The sequence below is a fragment of the Sipha flava genome, unplaced genomic scaffold (genome assembly GCF_003268045.1).
Source record: "Sipha flava isolate LNK unplaced genomic scaffold, YSA_version1 51_pilon_pilon, whole genome shotgun sequence".
NCBI lineage: Eukaryota > Metazoa > Arthropoda > Insecta > Hemiptera > Aphididae > Sipha > Sipha flava.
The window spans coordinates 1,288,570-1,312,503 of record NW_020273468.1 but is presented as its reverse complement, the minus strand read 5'-3'; the positions used below and the strand labels follow the sequence as shown (position 1 = coordinate 1,312,503).

The 23,934-nt window shown below is 27.0% G+C and overlaps 2 protein-coding genes and 1 long non-coding RNA gene across 4 annotated transcripts; 2 read left to right on the top strand and 1 right to left on the bottom strand.

The window, feature by feature from the left end:
• The first annotated feature begins 838 nt into the window (after positions 1-838).
• On the top strand, positions 839-19,568 carry LOC112690702 (4-coumarate--CoA ligase 3-like). The gene is made up of 8 exons (XM_025564769.1): positions 839-1,778; positions 8,875-9,085; positions 9,174-9,527; positions 9,601-9,755; positions 9,840-10,014; positions 12,229-12,407; positions 12,483-12,638; positions 18,995-19,568. Exons 1-8 carry the CDS (start codon positions 1,521-1,523, stop codon positions 19,292-19,294), a joined length of 1,788 nt encoding a protein of 595 aa, XP_025420554.1. The 5' UTR covers positions 839-1,520; the 3' UTR covers positions 19,295-19,568.
• LOC112690703 (serine/threonine-protein phosphatase 4 regulatory subunit 2) lies at positions 16,448-18,255 on the bottom strand. The gene has a single exon (XM_025564770.1). The coding sequence runs from the start codon at positions 17,982-17,984 to the stop codon at positions 16,542-16,544; it is 1,443 nt and encodes a 480-aa protein (XP_025420555.1). The 5' UTR covers positions 17,985-18,255; the 3' UTR covers positions 16,448-16,541.
• A 416-nt stretch (positions 19,569-19,984) lies between the features above and the next one.
• On the top strand, positions 19,985-21,436 carry LOC112690701. Of its 2 annotated transcripts, XR_003149242.1 has the most exons (4): positions 19,985-20,250; positions 20,938-21,035; positions 21,117-21,251; positions 21,317-21,436. It is a non-coding gene; the product is annotated as an uncharacterized LOC112690701 (long non-coding RNA). The 2 variants fall into 2 exon arrangements; XR_003149241.1 differs by having other exon boundaries at positions 21,117-21,436.
• The last annotated feature ends 2,498 nt before the right edge of the window (positions 21,437-23,934 follow it).

Sequence of the window (23,934 nt, the reverse complement as noted above, 5' to 3'; positions counted from 1 at the left end):
TATTGAATGATACTTATTGAAGTGCATTTGGATACAAAATATTTTTTGTTCTTCCTTCTGGTTCGTACACAAATAAATCAGAAGGTTTTCCGAGCATGCCATATACATTTGTTCGCGTGAGAAGCATAGATTTTCCAAATTCAGTCCACACACTTGTAGCGATTGTCCTTGTGCTTTGTTGATGGTCATTGCAAAGGTGAGTCGTATCGGAAACTGTAAACGTTTCAATTCAAAAGGCGTATCTGTTGGAATCATTGGGATGCGTGGCAAAAGTACATCTCGTCTTTAACACGGAAACAAATAACAAAAAATAATAATAACAAATGCATAACAAAATAACAAATGATTTGTTTCGCACTAATTACTATTACTAATGAAACGAGTAGCAACCATCTATAAACAAAAATGTCCATTGTAAATCTCAAAATGTCTGTTTGAGGACCTCCCGGGGTTATGTCTATCACTGTTTAACTATTTTAACCTATCTTCTGCAGGGGGACGGAGTACCCCAATTAATTTTTAGAAATTTTAGCGTCCCCCTACTACTATTATTACGTTATAATTGTAACGCTTAACAAGTTTGGGGGACGTTTTCTTTTTAAAGTAAACATAGTCCCCTTTCTTTAATTTTGCCAAATCGAGCATTGGTCCGTACCAAATTTCGTCGCAATCGGTCCAACCGTTTAGGAACGCATAAAGGACGGACAAACAAACATAAATCCATTTTTATGTATACATAGATTATTTTATTATTATATTATTCACCAGACTTTGTTAAAATTTTTTTTTTTTTCCAATCTTCCCAAATCCATACAGTTTTTGTGGTTGACAACGCGCCAACAACACGCCCCGTCCGAGATTTGGTTGCGACAAGGTTTGCGATCCAGCATCGATGAAAAATTCGACCGCCTCATGCCTGCGATAATGACCTGGTGATGTAGTGTTCGCGTTGTTGCCACGCGTAAACAACAACAACAACCGTTCGACGTCGACGTAGCGGCCAACACGCGTTTCAATGCGCGCGCGACCGCTCCGTATACACCGCGTGGTCCGGACGGTCGACCGGACGACGGTGAGCGTGCGGTACACGGTACAATGCAATACGCGCCGTACGCGGAACTTGCCGCCTGCCGTTCGGTCGGTCGTGAAATGTGCGGCGGCGGTGGCCGACAACGTGTTGCATGTTTACGTGCGTGACCCACGATATTGTGTTCGTCAGTCGCTGCCAAACATTTCACGGTCCCAGTCGTTTCCCGTCCGTCCGCCGGTGCAGCGACGTGCGTCTGTATTTTCCCGATTCTCTCCGCTCGTCCGTTTACCGACGTCCGCCCACGCTCGCGCTATTATTTAATTTCCCGGTCAATCGGTAGCAAACCGACCCCGACGAAGGTGCCGGCGAACGCGTTTCATACACTCCACCGAAACCGGTACGGGGACAAAGAGTCCGTTGCACACCACCGGTGCAACAATAGCCTTGCCGTCTCGATAGGCGCACCAACTCCAACGCATCGACCCGCGGCATGGACCGACTGAGAGTGATGAGCGGCGCCCGTCGCATGTTCAACGGGCCACTGCGCAAGTGTCCCAAAGCGGCAGGCCACCGTGCCACTGCGCAGTCGTCGCGATGCGCCACGTTGCGCGTGTACAGCAGCGATGCCGCCGGGGCCTCCGGGTCCATAATCCTCGACTCTCCGTTCGGCACCGTCAAGCCTATGGACCTCACGTTGCACGACTACATCTGGAGGAACGTTGAGAAGTGGGAGGACAAGCCGATGATCGTAAGTCGTCGGGCCTGCCGTGTAAACATATAGGACGCGCGATGAGACTTTTCGAATTGTTCACATCGCGCAGATTCACCTTTGTAGATACCATTTACGTTTGAAAAAAATACTTGGCTCACCAACAAAGCCAAATGGATTTTTACTTCGATTTGATCTCAATTTAATTAAAACAGAATTATCGCGATTTTATTTTATAATCTTATCATGTCAATTGCACTTTTGTCTGCAATTCACGACCACGAACACTGTAATTAATAAAGAGTATAGTTGGTGGTGGTATATCAGTTGAACAAAATGTTTTTGTTGTAATTCAACAAGAATTTAATCATTGGGTAACTATGTTCAAAATGTAAAATCCTTACGTTTCATTGCGTGTGAATTAAAATTCATGACTTTGTTTATAACTATTTATTATTAACAATGATGGTATTTCGAATAATTTCTACGTGTCGTTTATCCTCATTCTCTTCGCCACTCCAATAGTAATATTTTTATCGAATTTTAAAACCAGTTACCTTATCAAATTGTAACACGTCTTTTCAATACAATTCAAAAGAGGATAGAGATAAAAATGATAAATACAATGCAACATCTAACAGTTTGTTAAAAAATTTAAGTAAATATCCAAACATGTATAGCTGTGTTCGTTGTTAACGGTATTTGGAATAAAATATATTCCGTAGGCATATTGTAGTAGCATGATTAAGTAAAATATTATAATATTTGCATGGTCACAATAATGAAAGTAAATTTACAAAACCAATTTCAATCATTTGGTATATAATATAACAAATATATAGGGTAGGTAATCAATCTTTTTGATACATTTATGACAACACTCGCACGTAATAACGTAATTTATGGATATTCCTATATAGATACGTGTAATATATAGCTGGTAACCGATAGTAGTTCATATTAAAATGTATTCATGCGTAAAATGCACATATTTACGCAGAAGTAGTTAAAGATACGTTTAACCTACCATACCGATTATTGTTATTTTCATCATATAAATATTGTTAGAGGTAGTTTATAATTATTAATTATAATAACAATAATATAATTCATAAACATAATGAAAGCATTGACTGGTATTTTGGTTTATTCGTAAACATACCTACAGCTATAACATTCATTGGTATTTTAGGTTGAATAATGTGATGTAGTAGCTCAATTAGACTACGATCAAGTATTGATACTTCATTTTTAAACTTTATGTAATATTTTGTTACTACTGAAATTAACAATGAAAATCTTTTTATAATTTATTCGTTGTATAAGGTTAAGTTCCTTATAGTGTAATACCATTGATTATAAATACTATTACTATAAATACTAATGGTATTTATAATCAATGGTAATACGTTATCCTATATTTTTGCGAAAATTGTAATAGGTATAATTTATCAAAACATTTAAACAGTTTAATTAACAAGTGCGACATTATTAATTATAATTTAATAATATATGTTTAAAATATTTATACTTTTTAACACAAATAGTGCAAACATTAAGAATCACTTAAAACAACTAAATTCGCAAAACTGATATTTAAATTAATGCAACACTTATTAAAAAAAAAAAAAAAATTAAAAATGACAAAAAAAAACATTAATAAAAGGTATCCAATATACAAGATACTATATATGATATATACTAATAAATTCGCAATAATAAATTGGAATAAAATACGTATTTTAAAAATTAAAATAAACATGCTATAATAATACAATTTTATTTTAGGTTTTTAAAACCATAGTGAACTGAAATGGATTCAATTTAAATTTTTCAAAAAATTAAACATAACAATACAACACAAATTATATAAAACAATAAAAAATATATAAAAATACGTGTGTTTTTTATATGAAAGATTTAATAAGTTAATATAGTTACAATTTTAATACACAAACAATATATAATATTTAGATATATTTTATATAGGACTGTAGCTAGGGGACTAAAGGTGCATACACTTCAGACGCAATTCTAGGAGGGAGCAAAAATAGAAAATTTCCATTTTATGTTAAAAATTGTAACGGTCAATGTTGTATATTTTATTAATAAAAACTTCGCGTTTTTATAGCAATTAAAGCAATTATTGAAAATAACATCATATTATATTTCTAAATTAAAAATACATAAGGGACCATTAAAGTTTTGTCACGGCTCAATATTTGGTTAATACTAATTGATTTTATATAATGAGGTAAAAGTAAACAAATTATTTATGATAAATAATATTAAAAATATGTATCTGGAGGTAATTAATTTTAATTAATAAGTATAAGCATTGAACTATGAGAAAATTACAATGAGTATTGAAAATACAAATATTAATTAAGATATTTATTGCTAAATTACATTATACCTAATATTTTTCCAAAGTACATTACAAATCTTAATATTTTAAAGAACTTTCAATGATTTTATTTTGTTATTTAACATATTAATAACTAAACTCATTTGCAATATTTGATTATTTTTTTGCTTAACATCATTAAGTACATTATAAAAAATATAGATAACCCATTTTTTATCATTCTTTATGAGTAGAGGTAGTTTAAAACAAATATTGAATACTTAATTTATGTTACAATGTGACAAAGGCAAAAGTAATAATATACTACACAACAGTGAGTATGGGTAATTTTAGTGCTTATTATATATTGCAAATTATTAACGTCAAGTTAAGTATTAATGAATAACTACCATATAAATTAGTATTTGCAAAATTTAAAATTCATAAACATATATCATTATTCATTGCTTATATATGCTTTGGCTTTTATTGCATTAATAAAAAACTTTTATTTATGTATTTATTTCAATGGTTTTAACGGTGATATCATATTTATAAATACGCAAAATGTTCTTTAGTATAAAACGTGTTAACAAAAACTAAATAATTGTTGTTATTAAGATTAACATACTGTAAATATTATTTTTAATTTAAGTCTTAAAATATAATGTACATAATATGTTACACTTTACATTTATGCAAATTCATTAAAATTTATTCAAAGAAAACCACGATGCATACTTATATATTATGATTTTTGGGTATATTATATATGTTTTAATTCTACTATGTTCACTTAAATTATTTATATTATTTTTCCCAAAACCAATGATGTTTTAAGTCCATTTATAAAGTCCATGTCATAAGAGACAAGACACAGAAATAGCTTTTATCCTAAATTTAAGTTTTAAACGCATTTCGATAACTTTTAAATATAAAATACAATTATAATTGTTATGAATTTATTTTGAACTTTGGGTTCATTAATATTTTTTATTCGATTTTTGTTCATTGAAATATCCTATTGTTCTATCAACCCGTGTTTAATGGTTAAATATGAAGTCCGGCTTAGGTGGTAAAAAACAAACAATTAACTGTAATTATTACTTATCACACTTCTTATGCACACAGTTGACGCATAAAGAGATTTTTTTTTAAGAGACAATAACCTTTAGATAAGCACATTTCATATGATGCTACTTGTAATAACTTTCTAAATCTTTTTCGTTTTTTCTCGCATTTATATTTATAAGTTATAGATATTTATAGTATAGCTTATTAATCTCTATTTCTTAAATACTCATGAATTTAATATTTTTATCTCAGCAATACGCATATTTCTGCACATGAAAACAGTAAGACTTGTATTATTATATTATATTATATACTTGTATACATTTATTTAATACGTATATGTATGTAAAATTGTTTTATATGTGAGAAATTGAATTTTACATTATACTATTGGTCTTAGGCACGTATTTGAAGGGGGTGATGGAAACAATCTAATCTAAGCCCGTATTATGGATTATTTAATAAGATTATATAAATATTATATAATCTACCGTATTTTTTTTATTTATTGTAAATTAAAATTTTTCAACATACTAAGTACTATTACAATTATTTGTATTTGTAAAATTTAGGTAATGTTAATAATAATTCCTATGAGATAAGTAATGATGTATATATAGACAATTAAAACTATTTTTTTGGAATAGCTTTATTAAACATTCATAAAGAAATAAAACATTTCCATTAAATACGTCATTCAACGGTTCTCTAAAATTTAGTTAAATCGGTATGATTTAACTTTGTAAAAATTAACTGCTACTGTTGTTTAATTTATTTATTATGAACAACAATATTTTTAATCTATATAACAGCACACCGGTCATTATAATTAAAATTACTACAAGATGATAAAATGAATCCCCCCTCCCAAAATTAAGTCCCAATTAAGTACCTGACTAGTCCATAACTAATGATGATTGTTATAAAAAATAAATTAAAAATGTGAAATAGCTTACATCAATTGAATAAGCTATAAATGAATAAGGCATATTAAAAATGTGTTTAATTCAAATTTTTAATTTATCTATATCAGTAAGTTAATTATAATCTGGGAATCTCAGATTTATTTTTTAAGAGTTCAGGACATTTTAAATCATATTTATACTTGTTCTTGTATTATACATAGATATTAATTAGTGGTTGGTAGTGAGGGGGTAGTCTCTCAAAATTAAAACGTTATAATTTGGCTACTATATAAAAGTTAATTTTTAAATAGGTTTTAGAACTATATACTTGGCATTTTTATTACTAAAACACTAAAAACATACTTAATACTCATATAATAGAATAATAAAATATCTTAAAAGATAGTTTTTATTTATTTTTCAGAATTTTATTATCATAATGAAATAATTATCATTTGATTTAGATATTATAATTTATGATTACATTTTTGAAATAATTTTAAATAAGGTACATCAGGGATGGGTTATAAAAAATACGGGATAAAAGTGTTATTTTTGAACTTTTGTCGAGACACCAGGATGTTTCATAAAAATATGGGATGTATGAGACCCCTACTATAGTAATAATGTATTTATGGTCGTGAGTGTCAGATAAATATTGTTTACGTAATACTATTTTTTAAATTAACTAGTGCCCAACGTATACTCAACAATAATTGTCACGATTTTTATTTTAACTGCACATTTCCTGCATTTGTTATATGTATGTATAGATATACAAATTGCATACTCATATTGAAATTTCCATTTGTATTACTATTTATCTTTTAATATTTAAGTTTATAATATAGGCTTTAATATTTCTATATTTTTCATTTAAATATAAACATTAAATATAATCAATGATAATATTCACAAATGTGATTAAATGAGATTTCTCATATCCTTTTATTTTGTAAAATCAATTATTCGTTTAAGGTTTATCCATTTTTAGTAATTTAATTATGAATTATAAAATATTTATATATTAAGCAATTAACATTAAATTAAATTTCATATTATTTATTTTTATTGGGAATAAAATACAATCTGTACTATTAGCACATTAAGTAATTTGGATATACATATAAATACACATACAATTAAAATAATTGTAGAGGAAATAAACCATTGTTAACACCTTTTAAAATTTATCAATTAAATTTAAGATTATTAAAAAATAAAATCAAGGTACTAGTTACGTTTTACCTTGCGAGGAGGTTTATCGGAAATATAAGGAGTAGCCATTATTTTTGATGAGATGATTAGTATTTGAGTTAAAGCTATGAAGATTGTATTATTTTTAATTTGTAACAGAATTATAAAGCGATAATTTATACACGATGGCATAATGTTATTATTGTCGAATTTTAATTGTTAATAAGCGGTCACCAAAATTAATAATTATTGTGATGCAAATTATGAAATTATGAAAATAATCTCATATATTAAATAAAATCTAAACTTATATACCTATATAGCTGTCTTGTAAACAGTGACTACACGAATGACATAGTTTAATAATATTAGAAAACCTCGACCTTGCCGAGTTTATTATTCAATGGTTATCTGCGGTAATCTATTTTTGCTAAGTATTATATATATTATAGACTTTTGACTGTATCTCAATATTTAAATTGGTTAATTTATGTATTACCTAATAACTAATACTGGGTACCAAAAATTGATTGCGAAAGACGCTGATATTTTGTTTTTCATTTCCTGGTTACAGTATACTTGACGTATAGCTGTCAAAAGTCCAAGTTTATTTGTTGCTCTAGAATAACAATTTGTAATGTTTTACTGTTGAAACATTACTATATGCCAATTTAAATAATCATAATGTTACATTAGATACCTATAAACCTATTCCTAACTAGAACAAAAATAGTAACGCGTTTATTTATTCATATTAATAAATCATAATATACTCATATTATCAATTATTTATAATACGATAAATGCGTATTAAATTATTCGAGAAAAGTTAAAAAACAAAAGTCATTATATACAATGGCACTATATACTGTAGAACTAATTTTACTACTTGTTATACATGTCCAAACATTTTAAAGAACAATGTATTGTTTTATTTTTATGCAAATTTATTATAAAACAGATAAAACAAATGGATTATGTATATGTATCATACTATAATATCTATGATTTTTCAAATATTAATAATTGTTTGTTCAATTTATTCTTTCAGCTATCGTAGGTTATTAGGTACTTACCTACAATTAATATTTATTTTATATTTTTAATTAATTATAAAAAAATAGTAAGCATAAGAATTTAAGTGGAAAATAAATATGATGGTTATTCAACAAAGCATTGTTTTATTTGTTTTTGATAAGTTTTAAAATAGTTTTACTTATTATTTAAAATTGAAAATCATTAGAAATTATTTGAGAATCAGAAAATAAAAAATTATTTTTGTGTGGCTGTTAAATGTTATATTTCGTTATTTCTAAAAACGTGTAGCTCGTATTAAAATGTTGAGTAATAGTTGAATGTATAATTTGGAATTTAGAATGTAATAAATATATAATATCAATATTATCTCATACTTTTATATTTTTATTGTTTATTTATTAAAAAATATGTAGATTTTATTTAAACATATATCTGAAGAAATAAAAAAAAATTTTCCTCGTTCATACTCGAATAATTGATGTAATAACAAATCTTAGTTATAAGTTTTGATTTTAATAATATCACTCATTATAAATATACAATATTAATTAAAATTAAATACTTTAATTTTTAGACATGTGGTAGTAGTGGCAGGTCATACACATACGGCGAAGGTCGCATGATTTGCAAATTATTCGCTAGTACACTTATAACAAAATTTGGTTTGAAAAAAGGTGACGTTGTGGGGTTATTGTTGCCGAATATGCCAGAATACGTTTTTGCAATTCACGGGGCTCTTGAGGCAGGACTAGTCGTAACATTTGTTAATCCACTTTACACTGCTAGTAAGATACATCACATTATTTGTATACCTAGGTACTACATTAATTAAATTTTAGTTGTCTAACCGAATGGTTTTTATTTTATTTTTAGTGGAGGTAAAGCGGCAGTTCGAAAACGCAGGAGTAAAACTTTGCATGACAATATCTTTATTACTCCCGGTTATTCATGAAGTATCTCCTAATTTGAAAGATTATGTCGGTACTATCGTATTTGGAGGTGAAGAAGTTGCGAATGCAAAAGCCCGCGTATATGATTTCAAAACCATAGTTTCGGAACAAAAACCCAATAAAATACCTCAGTCATTTGCACACGAAGTTGCCTTATTGCCTTACTCAAGTGGTACCACGGGCCTCCCAAAAGGTGTCATGTTAACCCATAGTAACTGTGCTATAAATTTAGAACAGTGTAATCACGAACAAATTATCAGTTATTTGCCAACAACTGGTAATACTATTAAACTATAAACTATTTTTAATTTTTAATTTGAACCTATATACAACGATCGGTTTATTTTCAGATACATACCAAGAAAGGGTTTTGAGTGTTCTTCCATTCTTCCATATTTACGGTTTCAATGGGATATTAAATGGAGTTTTATCACATGGTCTTCATATTATAACTATACCAAAATTCACTCCAGAATCATATATAGAATGTGTACTTAAATATAAGGTACCCACTAAATACAAATAATGATAAACAATATTTTTACATTAACAACTATATTTAACATTCAAATATGTAATTATGATTTAGCCAACTTTTCTGTTTGTGGTGCCTTCATTATTATTGTTCCTAGCCTCTCATCCGGCTGTAAAAAAAGAACATTTAAGTTCAATCAAAGAAATCACTTGCGGTGCTGCGCCAGCATCAAAGGCTTTAATTGACAATTTTCTAGAAAAAGCTCAAAAAGACATTAATATTAGACAAGGTTAGATATAATTTGTTGTTTAATATTTATAATATCTAGTTTATGAATATGATAGCCATAATATTTTGAATTGGGAAGGTATATTGTATACTGCGTAAACTACATTATACAGAGTGTTCTAAAAAAAAGGAATTACCTAATAAATTATAATACATAAATATATCGCATATCAAGACGTATAATGTGTGTAAAAAAATGTCATTAGATTATCTGTAATGTTTATTTAATATATAAATAAATAAACAAACAGTTTATATTTAAAAATAAATTAATTAATAAAAATTAAGTTTGTGATATTATTATATTTGCAAAATATGACAAATTTTAAATTAAAATTGCAAATTTTTCATATTCAGTTGCAATTTTATTAACTTTATATACACCTGATGATGAATTTTTAATTCTTACCGATCATACTTAAAAATAATATTAAGACTCCTTGCTAAGATTTTATTTATTTATTTATTTATTTATTTATTTACTTCTACATATAAAATATTTGTTTATTTATTCAATTAATATTTTGTGAGTATTAACCATTTATTAATTTTTTTAATTTTAATTTTTCTTTTTATTGTTTTAATGTTTATTTGTTGGTTCTTATTTTTTTTTAACCACAAAATTATTTGTTTTGAGTGAAAAATGAATTTTTACACCATTAAACCGTGTTACTACTGACACAAAATTGTAACTAACACTAAAAATTACATTCTTGGTACAAATGGAACTGACTCACAGCAGGGATCCAGTGGATCCAGACATTTTTCATGGAGGGGAGGCTATACATATATATATTTATAAATAGGATATATGTATGTTAAATTGTAGTTTTAATGACAAATTTAAGCTTTATAACAATTTTAAAAGAATAAAATAACATAATATTATAGTATTACAAAGCGAAGTTTTCATGGTTTTTATTTTAAAAATCTTATAATTATATTTTTTATGTTATTTTCATTACCATTATTTACGAGTATACCTTTGTGGATAAACATAAGAGCCAACCCTGCCAATTTTTTTTCTTTCATGTTTGTCCTTAATCAAGTTTTAAGCAGTTTTAAAGAGAAAAAATATCTTTCGGCTTCTGTGACAGAAATTGGCAATGTAATTAAAATTTTAAGAAATTATGTTTGTATTGGATGGTAATTATGATATTTATTATTTAATGTCTTACGAGGAGAATGTATATTTTTTAATTCAGGATTTACTAATAAAGAACTATAGTTTTTTTTTTCACGTAAATGACTCGAAACGACGAATAAAAGAAATAACACGCAACTGCTTTTCTGCAATAGCGAAGATAACGACATTTCAATAATTTTTATTGCAGTAAATTGTATAATATTATCGACTGATACAAAACTCAACACAATTATTGGTGTATGGCTTGATGTACAAGAAATACTAACTGATACTGTATGACATTAATTGTTCATATTGTTCATTTAATGGACTACAATTTAAGGATTCTTAAATGATCAATAATTGAATAGTTTTTATTTCTGCGTATGAAAAAAGGAGGTTAGGGGGATTTGGGGAGATAACCCTTTCACCCCTCTCCGTAGAACCAGTGCCTGACACATCTATTAAAAGCGTAAAAATAGTGTAAGAGATATTTTTATGCACTACAATTATTTATACTTACCCATGAGGTGCTATTTGTTTATTTATACTTACAGTTTGAAGTTTATAAAAGATATTATAAGGAAATAAATATTTTGATCTACTATATATTTTTTATCAACAATTTATACTTATAAAGTTATAAGTAATATATAAAATAAAACTCTTTTTAAACATTGAAAAAAATAATTTTCAATACAATTTATACCTTTTTAAATTACAATAACCTTAAATTATATTATGTTTTTACTTACAAAATATTCTCTAAAAAATATTTGTGCATACTCATGTTTTCATAGTTTGAACATGAAATGCAAAATAATCAATTATTTAGACATTGTGATGACAACAATTACCTACTAAAATATTAATTGATGAAACATTGGAGTATGGTCAGAATTTTGCGTCCGTTATCGTGGCGTACCTACTTGGTTTTTTGTAAAAAATTTAATTTGAAATTAATAAATAAAAAGTAGTAATTACACATTCAAAAATAAATACTGAACAATTTACCAACACAATAAATATTTTTGACATACCCGTAAATTATGTTTTTGTACTTTATTATTTTAAACTAAATGTTCCTAGGTTATGGAATGACTGAGTCTTCTCCAGTGACTTTATATACTAGGAATCCTTTGCCTGCAGATAAAACAGGTAGTGCAGGACAACTTGTACGAGGTACTCAAGCCAGAGTGGTTAGTTTGACTGATGGTAATGACTTAGGTCCAAATAAATCTGGAGAGCTATTAGTCAAAGGACCTCAAGTAATAATAATTATTTATAATATTATTGTACATTAATTAATGTGTATGATAATGTTTTAATTCATTTTAATATAGATTATGGCAGGATATCTTAATAATGAAAAAGCAACTAAAGAAACTTTAGATGAAGATGGTTGGTTACACACAGGTGATGTTGTATATTATGATGATGATGAGTACTTTTACGTCGTTGATAGGACAAAAGAATTAATAAAAGTTAAAGGAAATCAAGTAAGTGATAACTGATTATTTAATAAAAAATGTTGATTTTAATTAATATTTAATAAATTTACTAATTTTAATAGCACAAACTGTAAAAATATTTTTAAATAAAATATATTTAGAGCTGTTGCTGTTTGCTACAGCAGAGTGGTTCGTCATTTTAGATTTAGACATTATAAACACTTAATATCTTATTAGAAAAAATAATAAAAACACAAGCAGAACACAAATTGTTTATCACGTTAACCCATGAGCTAAAAATTTAAATGATAAAAATAGCACAGAATATTCTGTACTCTGTACACACCACATATTAAAAAATGAATAAGGATTTTAGTTATTATTATTGTTAGGTATCATTATGACCATACTTTTGGTTACTGGTCACTTCAATAATAGAAGGTATTATAACAGAAATAGAAAAAAAACTTAACAAGTGAAAACACGATTGTAAAACAGCTACAGCTGTAGTTAGAGTATAGAGTAATAGTTAGTATAGAGTAATTACTAGGGCGCAGATTTTTATGTAATAAAAATGTCAAAATATGTAAATATTTATGTTCTTATTTTTGCCTAAATACAAATGTATTAAAAAACATAAATATTTCATGTATAAAAAACATGAAATATTTAACAAAATAATTGGTACCTTATATTAATTTTTAATTACTAATTAATAATTATGTATCTTATGATTTTCATTGTTGTCTTCTTCAAAACCATTAGATAAACGTAAATTGGGAGATTTTCAAATTTTAATGTACGATGGTTAGGTTTCAAAGTCGACTCATAGCGGCTTAAGGTGCATTCAACGTCGACGGAGGTTAATAGGGCATATTTTATACCAAATATGTCGAATGGTATTACTCCAGTATCATTTGACGTACCTATTTTCATTTTTGTTCATAACAATAACTCTAATAGTATTATTTTTTTTTAAACCAACGTTATCACCAAGTACGTATTTTATTTATTTATTTTTTTTATTATTATATCTCCAGATTCCTCTTGAACTTAATTTATCGCAAGACTTTCAATTATTGTTAGATTTAATGTTTCTAATTATTTTTATTACTTTAACCAAGAAAAAAAAATTGAGGAAACACAACTACTAATGATTACTAAAAATAATTACAATAAATACTTAATTATTTTTCAGGTCATTATTTTACATAATATCAGAAATAGCGATTTGCATCTAAATATTTGAAATAACTTCTTTAATATTTCTTTAATTTAATTTCAATATGATAATTTTAATACAAATAAAAACTGTATAGGTAGGAAAATTTGAAATATTTACAAATATATAAATATAGGTGAAATATTTAAAAATATGTGTGAATATATAAAATAAAAAAGTCTCATATTATTCAAGGTGTTATGAAACGTACTTATTTTTAATCGGAAATGAGATATTTACATTCAATAAAATTATGTATTTACATAAAAATCCGCACTCTAGTAATAACTTTTTGGTTGACAGTCAATTTTTTTTAATATCACAAAAAAAATGATTTAAAAATTTGTGAATGTTTTATCAAATAATTGTAAAAAAAATTATATAGGCAGTATATTATTAAACATAATACAAAATAGCACTACTAAAAACATAATTGTTCCTTTCCATTCTTCTCAAAACTTTAAAAAAGCATGGACTGACCTTTGGCCTTCTCTTCTCCCTAACAACGCTACCTGGCACCGATCTATATCCACCTGCATACTCAACTCCCCTTGGTTTCGTGATCTGGACCTACCCCAATCCACAATTATCTCTTTATCTCGTCTTCGTTTTGGACATAATCTTCTCCCTCCTCATTAATTTCTCCTTTCATTTAATTCCTCTTCCCTTTACACTCCTCACAACCACGAAGTCGTATGTGACCTTCATCACATTCTCTTCTCTTACCCGTCTCTTACTCATCTCCATAATTTATCACACTCACAACTCTCTTCCTTAGGTTACACCTCTCCTAATGTAATCCCTCTCCTCAATTCTCGATCTCCCTCCGTCATCGCATTCATCATGAATGTAATCTCCAACGCTAGTTTCCGCATTTAAAATATTGTATTACTATTAATTGTTATCTAATTATTTATTTATTTTTAATTAATTATTATTTTTCTCTTTGTATTTTAAATACTTAATAATTGTCATGCTATAATGTCGTAAAAATAAAAGTAATAAAAAGGTTAAGAAGGGATCTACTTACTCCCCATCATTTGACCACCGCTGTATGTTTCATTATATTTAGAATTATTGTGATTGAAATAATTAGCATCAGTATTCTAATATTTATTACAGTTTACAATATTTCATTGTCTGATGAAAATGTTAATCCTTTTTCATAATGCAGACAAAAAATAATTAATATTAATTGAACACATCCTAAGAAACCATGAAAAGTAAATTTACTATCAAATCATTTGAGTATGAGTTTTAATAAATTTTTGGTATCGAGTTTAAATCATTTATGATGAGTTGTTTACAGTTTTGCAGGTATTAATCAATTGATAATTAACTCTAAAATTAATTTGACTTAGTAGTAAATCATAAATATATTTATTGGTGTTTCATTGTCCTATCAGAAAAAAATCTATATACCAAGATATTAACTGAAGGTACTAATATTAAATATCAAATAATATAAAATTTTATGAGTTATAACATTTATATAAAAATAAATCATAATTAAATATAATTAAATAAATTTTTATGAGAAAAGGTCAATTATATACTTAAAATCCATATAATTGAATTACTTAAACTAACAATTGGTAGCCAAGAATTTAATAATTGTTAATAGTTTAATTAATTATCAACACCTAAGACACTTGTTTACTCTCTGTACCTAAATTACACATAATCAATTATACATGAATATTATTTTTTTATGAATATTTAAAAATTATGCAATCAATTTTTATCAGTAAAACATGAATTATTAATTCTTTTCTTCTATGAGAATAACTATTTAGTAGAATTTAAAAATAAACCTATAGACGGCAATTAGCAGTATACTTATTTTAAGAAGTAATGCACAAAGGTAGATCTGAGAAGCTTTTTTAAATGAAATAATGAACAGTTTATTTTAACTTTTTTTTTTATAAATAATAATATATTCAAACAATCTTTTAATTATTAAACAACTCATAGATATACATATAATGTATAATTAATATTTAAAGTAATAGGATTTTAAATGGACATTTATTTACCAATATTAAATTATTTAAGTATTTTTCTTAGTATACCATACACAAAAGACCAACATTTGATTCAATATTAACACTTGAATATAAAATAAAATATAGATCATACATTCAAATTTTATTTAAAAGACAAATATTTCATATGTGAATTCAAAAATAAAATATAGTATTTTATAGATTATGTTTTTACAAATTCATTAAAATAGGAATGAATATATACAGATAAATATAGTTTGATTTTATTTAGTTGAAAATAAGTTAATAATAAGCAAGGTCTATATTAGTACTTTCTTAAATATAACCTTTATTTTTAACAATAATGTGAAATGCCAAAAGAAAAATATGTAATAATTAGTAGTACCGAAGTATTGAGTATACACTCTAATAATATATTGTAGTTTAACAATACATGAATTTTTAAATATTTTAACAAATTTGTAATAAAAAAATAATTTATTCAAAATTACCAGGTTTTTGAAAACTAGAAAAAAAAAATAGTATTTTTTTATTTATTCAAATGATACAGGAAAAAAAATTAAATGAAAGTAGCAATATTTGCAAATAATTTTGTAAAGTATTTTATCATGTACATAAATTATTAATTTTTTAACTTTACCTACCTATCTAATAGATACAATTTCAATATTAACCTAACCAGTCAAAGTTTAAAATATCTTTTAGGTCTAATATTTACCAAGACTATTCAATTTCAGTCAATTTGTTTTCATCCTTTTCTTGAGGTGCTTCAAGTATTGTCTTAGGTTCAACTGCCTCTGTTTCTTCATTTACTGGTATAACTTCTTGTTGGGTAAGATCATTTTCAATTTTATCAAGTTCTATGTCCATTTTTGTAGAAATTGTGTCTATAGCTGACAAGTTAACATCAACAGAAGATGCATCATCTTGCTCTTTGTCATTTTCATCAATACCTGTTGGTTCTGTATTTTCTTTTTGTATATTATCACATTTTATTTCTGGTTTAATACATTTAGATATTTCCTCAATTTGAACATCCATATTTTCAATGCCTTTTTTTGATTTATCAGATAAAATTTCTGATTGTGAAGCAGCTGTATCTAATTCCACATTATTTTCAGAATCTGGGGTTTGATGAATAATTGAACCTTCTATTCGATCTGCATCTGTTGATGTTAATTCAGAATGATCCAAATTATTACCCTCTATTATCGGTTCTTTAGAATTAGGTTCGTTGACTTCAAGATTTATATCATAAGATATTTCCTTCTGTTCTTCAACAGAATTTGGTTGTTCTTTTACTACAACTGGTTGAATTTCACAGACTTCAGAGATTTGCTCTTTTGGCAAATCAACCATAGATTCCTGAATAACTTCAACAAAATCTGTGTTAATTTTCTCTACTTCTTCTGTAGACTCTATAATCTGAGGTGGTGTATCTTCAGTGATTACAATTTGAGGAATATCTTGTGTGGGTTGTTCAGTTGGAAGACCTTGTTCAACTTCGTCGGGAACTTCTGCAACAACAATGTGATCTTTAAGTTCTGTCTTGATTTCATCTTGTTTGGTTTCTGGTGTTTTCATTGACTCAAGTTCGTTCAAAAGACTTTCGACTGTTTCATTACCATTCAAAACATTAATATCTGAGACAACATTACTTTTATCAACTAAGTCCATGGTAATATCAGATTCTTTTCCGTTTTCCCAATGATCTGGAACACCGTTGACAATAATATCTTCATGTTTTGACCTCAACTCGCAAGTGCTAACAACCAATATGTTCTTTTCAACAGCACGCATAAATTTGTCCACACGGTTATACTCTTTTCTTGGACAGGACAAAAGCTCACAGAGCCTCTGTATGGTGAATGGTGGCCCATTGAAAGTGTCGAAACGTTCCAGCAACATGGTCTTCATGGCCTCGTAGTTGAATGGATCAACATTCGGGTACGGAGGTATGTCAGCAAGCGCAGACTGGTCAGCAAACTCAGCAATGACGTTCAGTATCTTTTCGCGTATGAATGGTTTGACTAACGACCATTGAAATAGCGTGTTACCTGTCTTAGCGACGTACCTAAGGTACTCTTCTAGCTCCACGGGCACCTGTTGCTTGTACATCTGGTACATCTCTAGCATCTGCATAACTAGTTCCGCGTTTTCGATCATTGTCGGTAACTAGCCGTAACATCAAGCGGCGTACCTGCGTGCGTTGTGTCCTGCGTCCACCGATTTCGATCAATAGTTCAGACAGAAAAATCGAATAAAACACAAGCACGAGCGATGGCAGTCAGACAAAACGAAAATACTATTAATTTGTGCAAATTACAAACGTCTTTACTAAAAATACAGTGAGAGAAATAAAGAATTAATAATAAAAAACAACAAATTCATCCGTCCGTAGGGCACTAAACAAAAAAAACGCACATCGTAAATAGATAAGAACGGTGTTCTGTAGTTCCGCGCTGCGTTGGGCGTCAGGCGCATGCGCATATCATGGAAACAATTCGAATGTCAACATTGCGGCAAGATGCGCTTTCTCGATAAAATAACACCGTGTACAGCATTGGCAATTTTTCATTTTTTTCACTTCAATCGTTCGATTCCTTTTAAAATGTCTGAAATATTTTTGTTCCAATAAATTTTGATGTCGTTGTAACGTATCACAAACTTACGTTCAATATTATTAATAGAATTTAGTATAGATTCTATTTATAGTTGTACGCGTGTTGAATAAAATCTGTCGTTTAAGTTCTTCTCCGATTTTTAATTCCGTATGCCTTTTCTGATGTGTCTCGATATAGACAGAACCACAGGTCATTCAAACCCTTTTTATAATGTCACCATAGGGTTAAACCAAGATTAATTGAACATTTTAAAAAGAAGAACGAAATCGAGAATTTTATAAAAATACCTAATTATTCTGTGTCTTTGGTACTATTATTACCATGTATGTATATATTATACAATTATCACAAATTTTTTTATTTTAAATTAATAGGATCTAGATTGGAAATTTCCCAATTGAAAAAATATGGATTTCTGCCAATAACATGTTTGGCTTTTAACTTATTTTGTTAAACATTAACTAACATAAATTTATAATTATCAATAAAAATAGTTACTTAAATGGGTATTTAAAGAAGTTTATTTTAAAATGTTTTTGCATTCATTTTTAGGTATCTCCAACCGAATTAGAAAATTTAATTATTCAACTGAAGGAGGTTGCTGATGTGGCCGTTGTAGGTATACCAGATGTGTTGTCCGGAGAAATACCTAGAGCTTTTATTGTAAAGAAACCTGGTATGGACATCAATGAAAAAACTATAATGAGCCACGTAGAACGCAATGTCGTGGCATACAAAAGATTAGCTGGTGGCGTAAAATTCTTAGATGTGATTCCGCGTAATCCATCAGGCAAAGTATTGAGAAATGAACTTAAAGTGTTTGGAAATAATCCAAGCGAACAAAAACAATAACTGATTTTAATCGAAAAAATATGTAACTAAAACGATACATACATATTTTGTATAATTATTTATGTAGGTAAATACTGATTTATATACTTAATAAATTATACTATCATAGTGAACAACGAAATCATTTCGTTTCAAGAATTTGCAAGTATTTGACAAATTGAAATAAGAACAAAATTATTTATTCAACCATATAAAATAAAAAGAGTTACTTTTTGATGAAGTTTATTTGATGTATTCCTATACTACAAAATTAGTGAATTTTAATTAGTCAACTAAAAATACTATAACTTTAAAATTAAATAAAACCGCCAAATTTTTACTTCAACATGATTTTTTTTATCAACAATTCTATTAGAATTACCTAACAAAATAAAATTACAAATAAAGGTGTCCAATAAAATAAGAGTTTACTTTTTATTTTACGATTATTGTTTTTATTTTGTATGGTGAATGTTATTTGTTTTGGCTGGGTACAATATGTATAAATACGTTTTGTAAATTATTTGTTTTAAATGTTTTCATAATGTTACTGCAAGTTGTTGATATTTTACCATTGTCGTTTTGTTATATTTGTTATGATAGTTATTTTATACTACATTTAAAAGATATTTTATAGTTTGTAAAATATATATATATATATATATGTACCTATTTATATTATATTTTCTTTTGATTTTAGACTATATTTGTATTAAAAAATAATGTTGGAAAATGAAAAAAAAAATGTCAATTTTTATTTATAACATATTTTCTTATAGTTTCAATAAAAGATAAATGTTGTTATTAACAAAAAACTAACGTATTCAAAGAACTTATTAAATATTAAATGTGATAACAAACTACTTAGAAGTACTTTGTCAATTTATCTTATAATTAGTAGAGTATTCACAAGAAAATCAGTACTATAGGCACGTACCTCTATAATAAGGCGTTTTATGTGACAACACATTTTAAAGGTATATTTTTTAAAATTACTGTAACTAAAAACTATAGTTTTGACTTATCATGTGAGCTTATAATATTTCTATCATTGACAATATATATGAAATTGTAAAAGTGTCTATTCCGTAATAGAGTATTTATTTTTATTTGTATGAAACTATGATATTATTATTAACACTTGGTAGCCAACAGATCTATTATCGGTGGTTTTGAAATGTAATATTAGGTACAAAGTTTATTATACTTTAGTTATATGGAATAGCGACTTTCAACAAACTTACAAGCTCTAAAAATGTAAATACACCCCTGTTTATAACATCGAATTTGTTTAATAAGACATTAAATAAAAAACGTTTTGTAAAATAAATGAAATCATAGGCGGATAGGCTTATACAAACATATATTTAAACTCAGATAATCTATGACAAGGATTTTTTTTAACTATTACCCATCTAATTTGCGTACAATATTCCTAATTAACATAATCTGTACAAATACATATATTACCTAGGACTAAATCTAGATCACAGATAAATGTGCAAAAAGTGTAATCTATTGATTAAAAAAAACCGTATATAAAATGAATTGATCTTTTCATTACGATTTAAATAGATTCAAAAGATAGTTTCACTTTCAAAAATCACCTACATCACTAGTATAAATTAATGTTTTTAAATAACGCCCAAAAATTATGTATGTAGACTTCCAAAATTAATACTCCGACTCAATATCAAAATGGAAAGAAAAAACATTGGTTGTGTATTTAAAGAACTAAAAGACAATGATGATAATATTGACGGTAATTACAAAAATAATTTATATTTCTAAATTTGATAATGTATTTAAATTTCATAATATGATTTTAATTTTGTTTTCTTAGAATTTTCAAGTGATGATGTAAGTTTAGTACTTATCAGTACTATTTAGTACTATGACTGTATGAGTCATAGTCCAAATAGTAATGTAAAATATTGTGTAGGTACTTTGTTGCTTTGTTGGGCTGGTGAAGTATAACGTATATAAAATGCATACCTTAGTCTTTTTGATTAAAAACTAATTTTTAATATTATTTGTAACCAGGTTTTTTGAAGTGGAAAATTACTTATGAAATACAATGGGATATTTTGGAAAGTTTTATGTTGATGAATAAAGAAAAATATTAACTAAATACAACTGTTTCAAATGGTATTAAAAATAAATTAGCTGCTAGAAATAGTATATTTATAATACACTGTTTATATTTTAATATTTGATTGTCTAGTATTAATTATATAAATTATTAATACATTTTTAATATACATATCATACGTATTTATAAAATATAGAGAGTGATGTGTTCATTTTTATATATTTATAGACTAGTTGTACAACTAGAACTAAATTTTGGGGGGGAAGGGAGAGGGCTACAGCTTCATCTCAATATTATATCAAAGATGAAATGTATAAAATGGTATTTATTTTGAGTGCTACGAGTCTGTTTAAGGAGGGGACGAAGCCTCCACTCTATTTGTACATAGGCCTTTGTTACATGTAGCCCTTATAAGTATACTCCAGTGAAAAAAAAGTACATATCCACTTATAAATGAAATTTATAAGCAGGGGTGCTCCCAGTGGCGTACTTAAGAATTTCAGAATAGATGAAAAACATATTTTGAACCCCCAAAAAAAAAAAAATTCAATGTCTCTATGGCTGTGCGGGCTGTGCATTCACTTTTAAATGTTCCTATTTTAATATTGGAACAATATAATATTTTATATATGGCTGCAACCCGATTACGCAATTTTTCCTTTTTTGACCCGACTAATTACACCACGATTGCACCCCGATCCCTTTTTACCTGATAAAATCACAACATCATTGCGCACCAAATAATAATATGTGTATATATAGGTACTATGTAAAATAATCTATTTATAACATAAAATAATGTATTCAATACATACTTTCTACATATAATATTCATATACATGCACTCAAACTTATTATCTATTAATTAACAATTTTTCTTCCCAATTATTACAGGCTTAGGACTGTCAACAAATTATCATCGTTGGCTTGGTTAAAAATTGATTTTTTTCTAAATTACATGTATGCTAAATGTATATACTGACATGGTCAATAGACGACATTTTTTTTATTAAAAATTATTTTTTTTTAATTCAATATGATCATTTCCAGAAAATGTTATCTTTTTGAATGCACTTTATTTAGACATTAAGTGTTTAAATTCATCTCTTAATGTGGCATGTAATATCTGGGCCAAACGAGTCATTTTATCATACATGCTTTACAACCCTGATATGGGTAGAAATAAGTTTACTTGAAAACTGTTTGTCAAGACATGAAAAATCTGCAAAAATTTGTCCATGCAATGAAAAACTAGATGAAATAGATACTTCTAGTGGATTCACTAATAAAATACATCTAGTGAATCATCAGTTGATTCATAGAAAAATGTACGTGTTCTTTTTTTTCTACTTTTTGGAAAACGATGGCCAACTTTTACTAAATCAAATGTTACGAATATTTTTAATTTTAATAAATGTAGTTATAAGTTCCATAAATAAACCAGGTTCGAATGCTTGAAATGACCAAATATTTTAAATAAAACATTACGTTTAGACCTTTATCTAGTCTCTCCTATAGAACATACTCTTTTTATTAGTCCACACATTCACATGCTCATGAGAGTAATTAATAAAAACAGCAAATCCATTTTGAATACCAAACAAATTAATAGACTGAAGAATTTTATTTGTTGCATCCACCAATGGGCATAGATATAGGTTTTAAATACTTATTTTATTTTATTGGTTCAGTTGTAAAATTAAATTTTACAAAATAAATGCTAATTGTTAATTTTTATAACTTTTTTTTGGTATTTTTAGTCTGGCTTGTCAGATTTAAAAAATTCTATAAATTAATTCTCTGGTTACTTTGAGTTGCCTATCCCTAATAGAATAACCAAATTTCTTAATAATGTAAGTTTAACTATGAAATATCTTTACTAAATGAAATTTAGTTAAATTAAAATTGGTCAAATTTCATTTTGTAACGTCTTTAAATTATTTTTGGGACTTTCCATTAATTTTTTTTTTTTTTTTTTTGAGCTATAAAGAAAACCATGTAAAATATTATATTTAATTTTCAAGTATAAAAATTGAAAATGTTACAAATTTTTGACTGTAAAAATGTAGAAGATTTTTGTGATTTTTATTGTTTTGTTAACATTTAATACTTTTTTTTTATAAATTAAACTCAATTTTTTTTTTTTTAATCAGTTATACACATGTTTGAGGAATTTAATATTTAATTTTTAAGGCTTTTTGTCAAATAAAATTATTTTATAAATATTTTCAAAAAAAAAAAAAAAAAAGGTAAGACATACACAATCTTAATTTGTTGAGTTATGATAAAATAAAAATTTGACATTCAATAACTATTTCTATGCAATTATTAAAACTGTAGGTAAATTAATAAAACTATCCCTCTCAAAATATCAACTAGGAATCATTTGTTTTATATTCCTATCTTTTATATTAATTTGGTAATGGTTGGAGCAATTCTTCTGGTCGAATTGTATACATTGTATACATGGACATAAAAACCACATTTTAAGGTAAAATCAATATATTCCTTATATCACTTTGAATCTAAAAGTAGAAAATGTTAACCACTTAATTAAAATGTATTAATA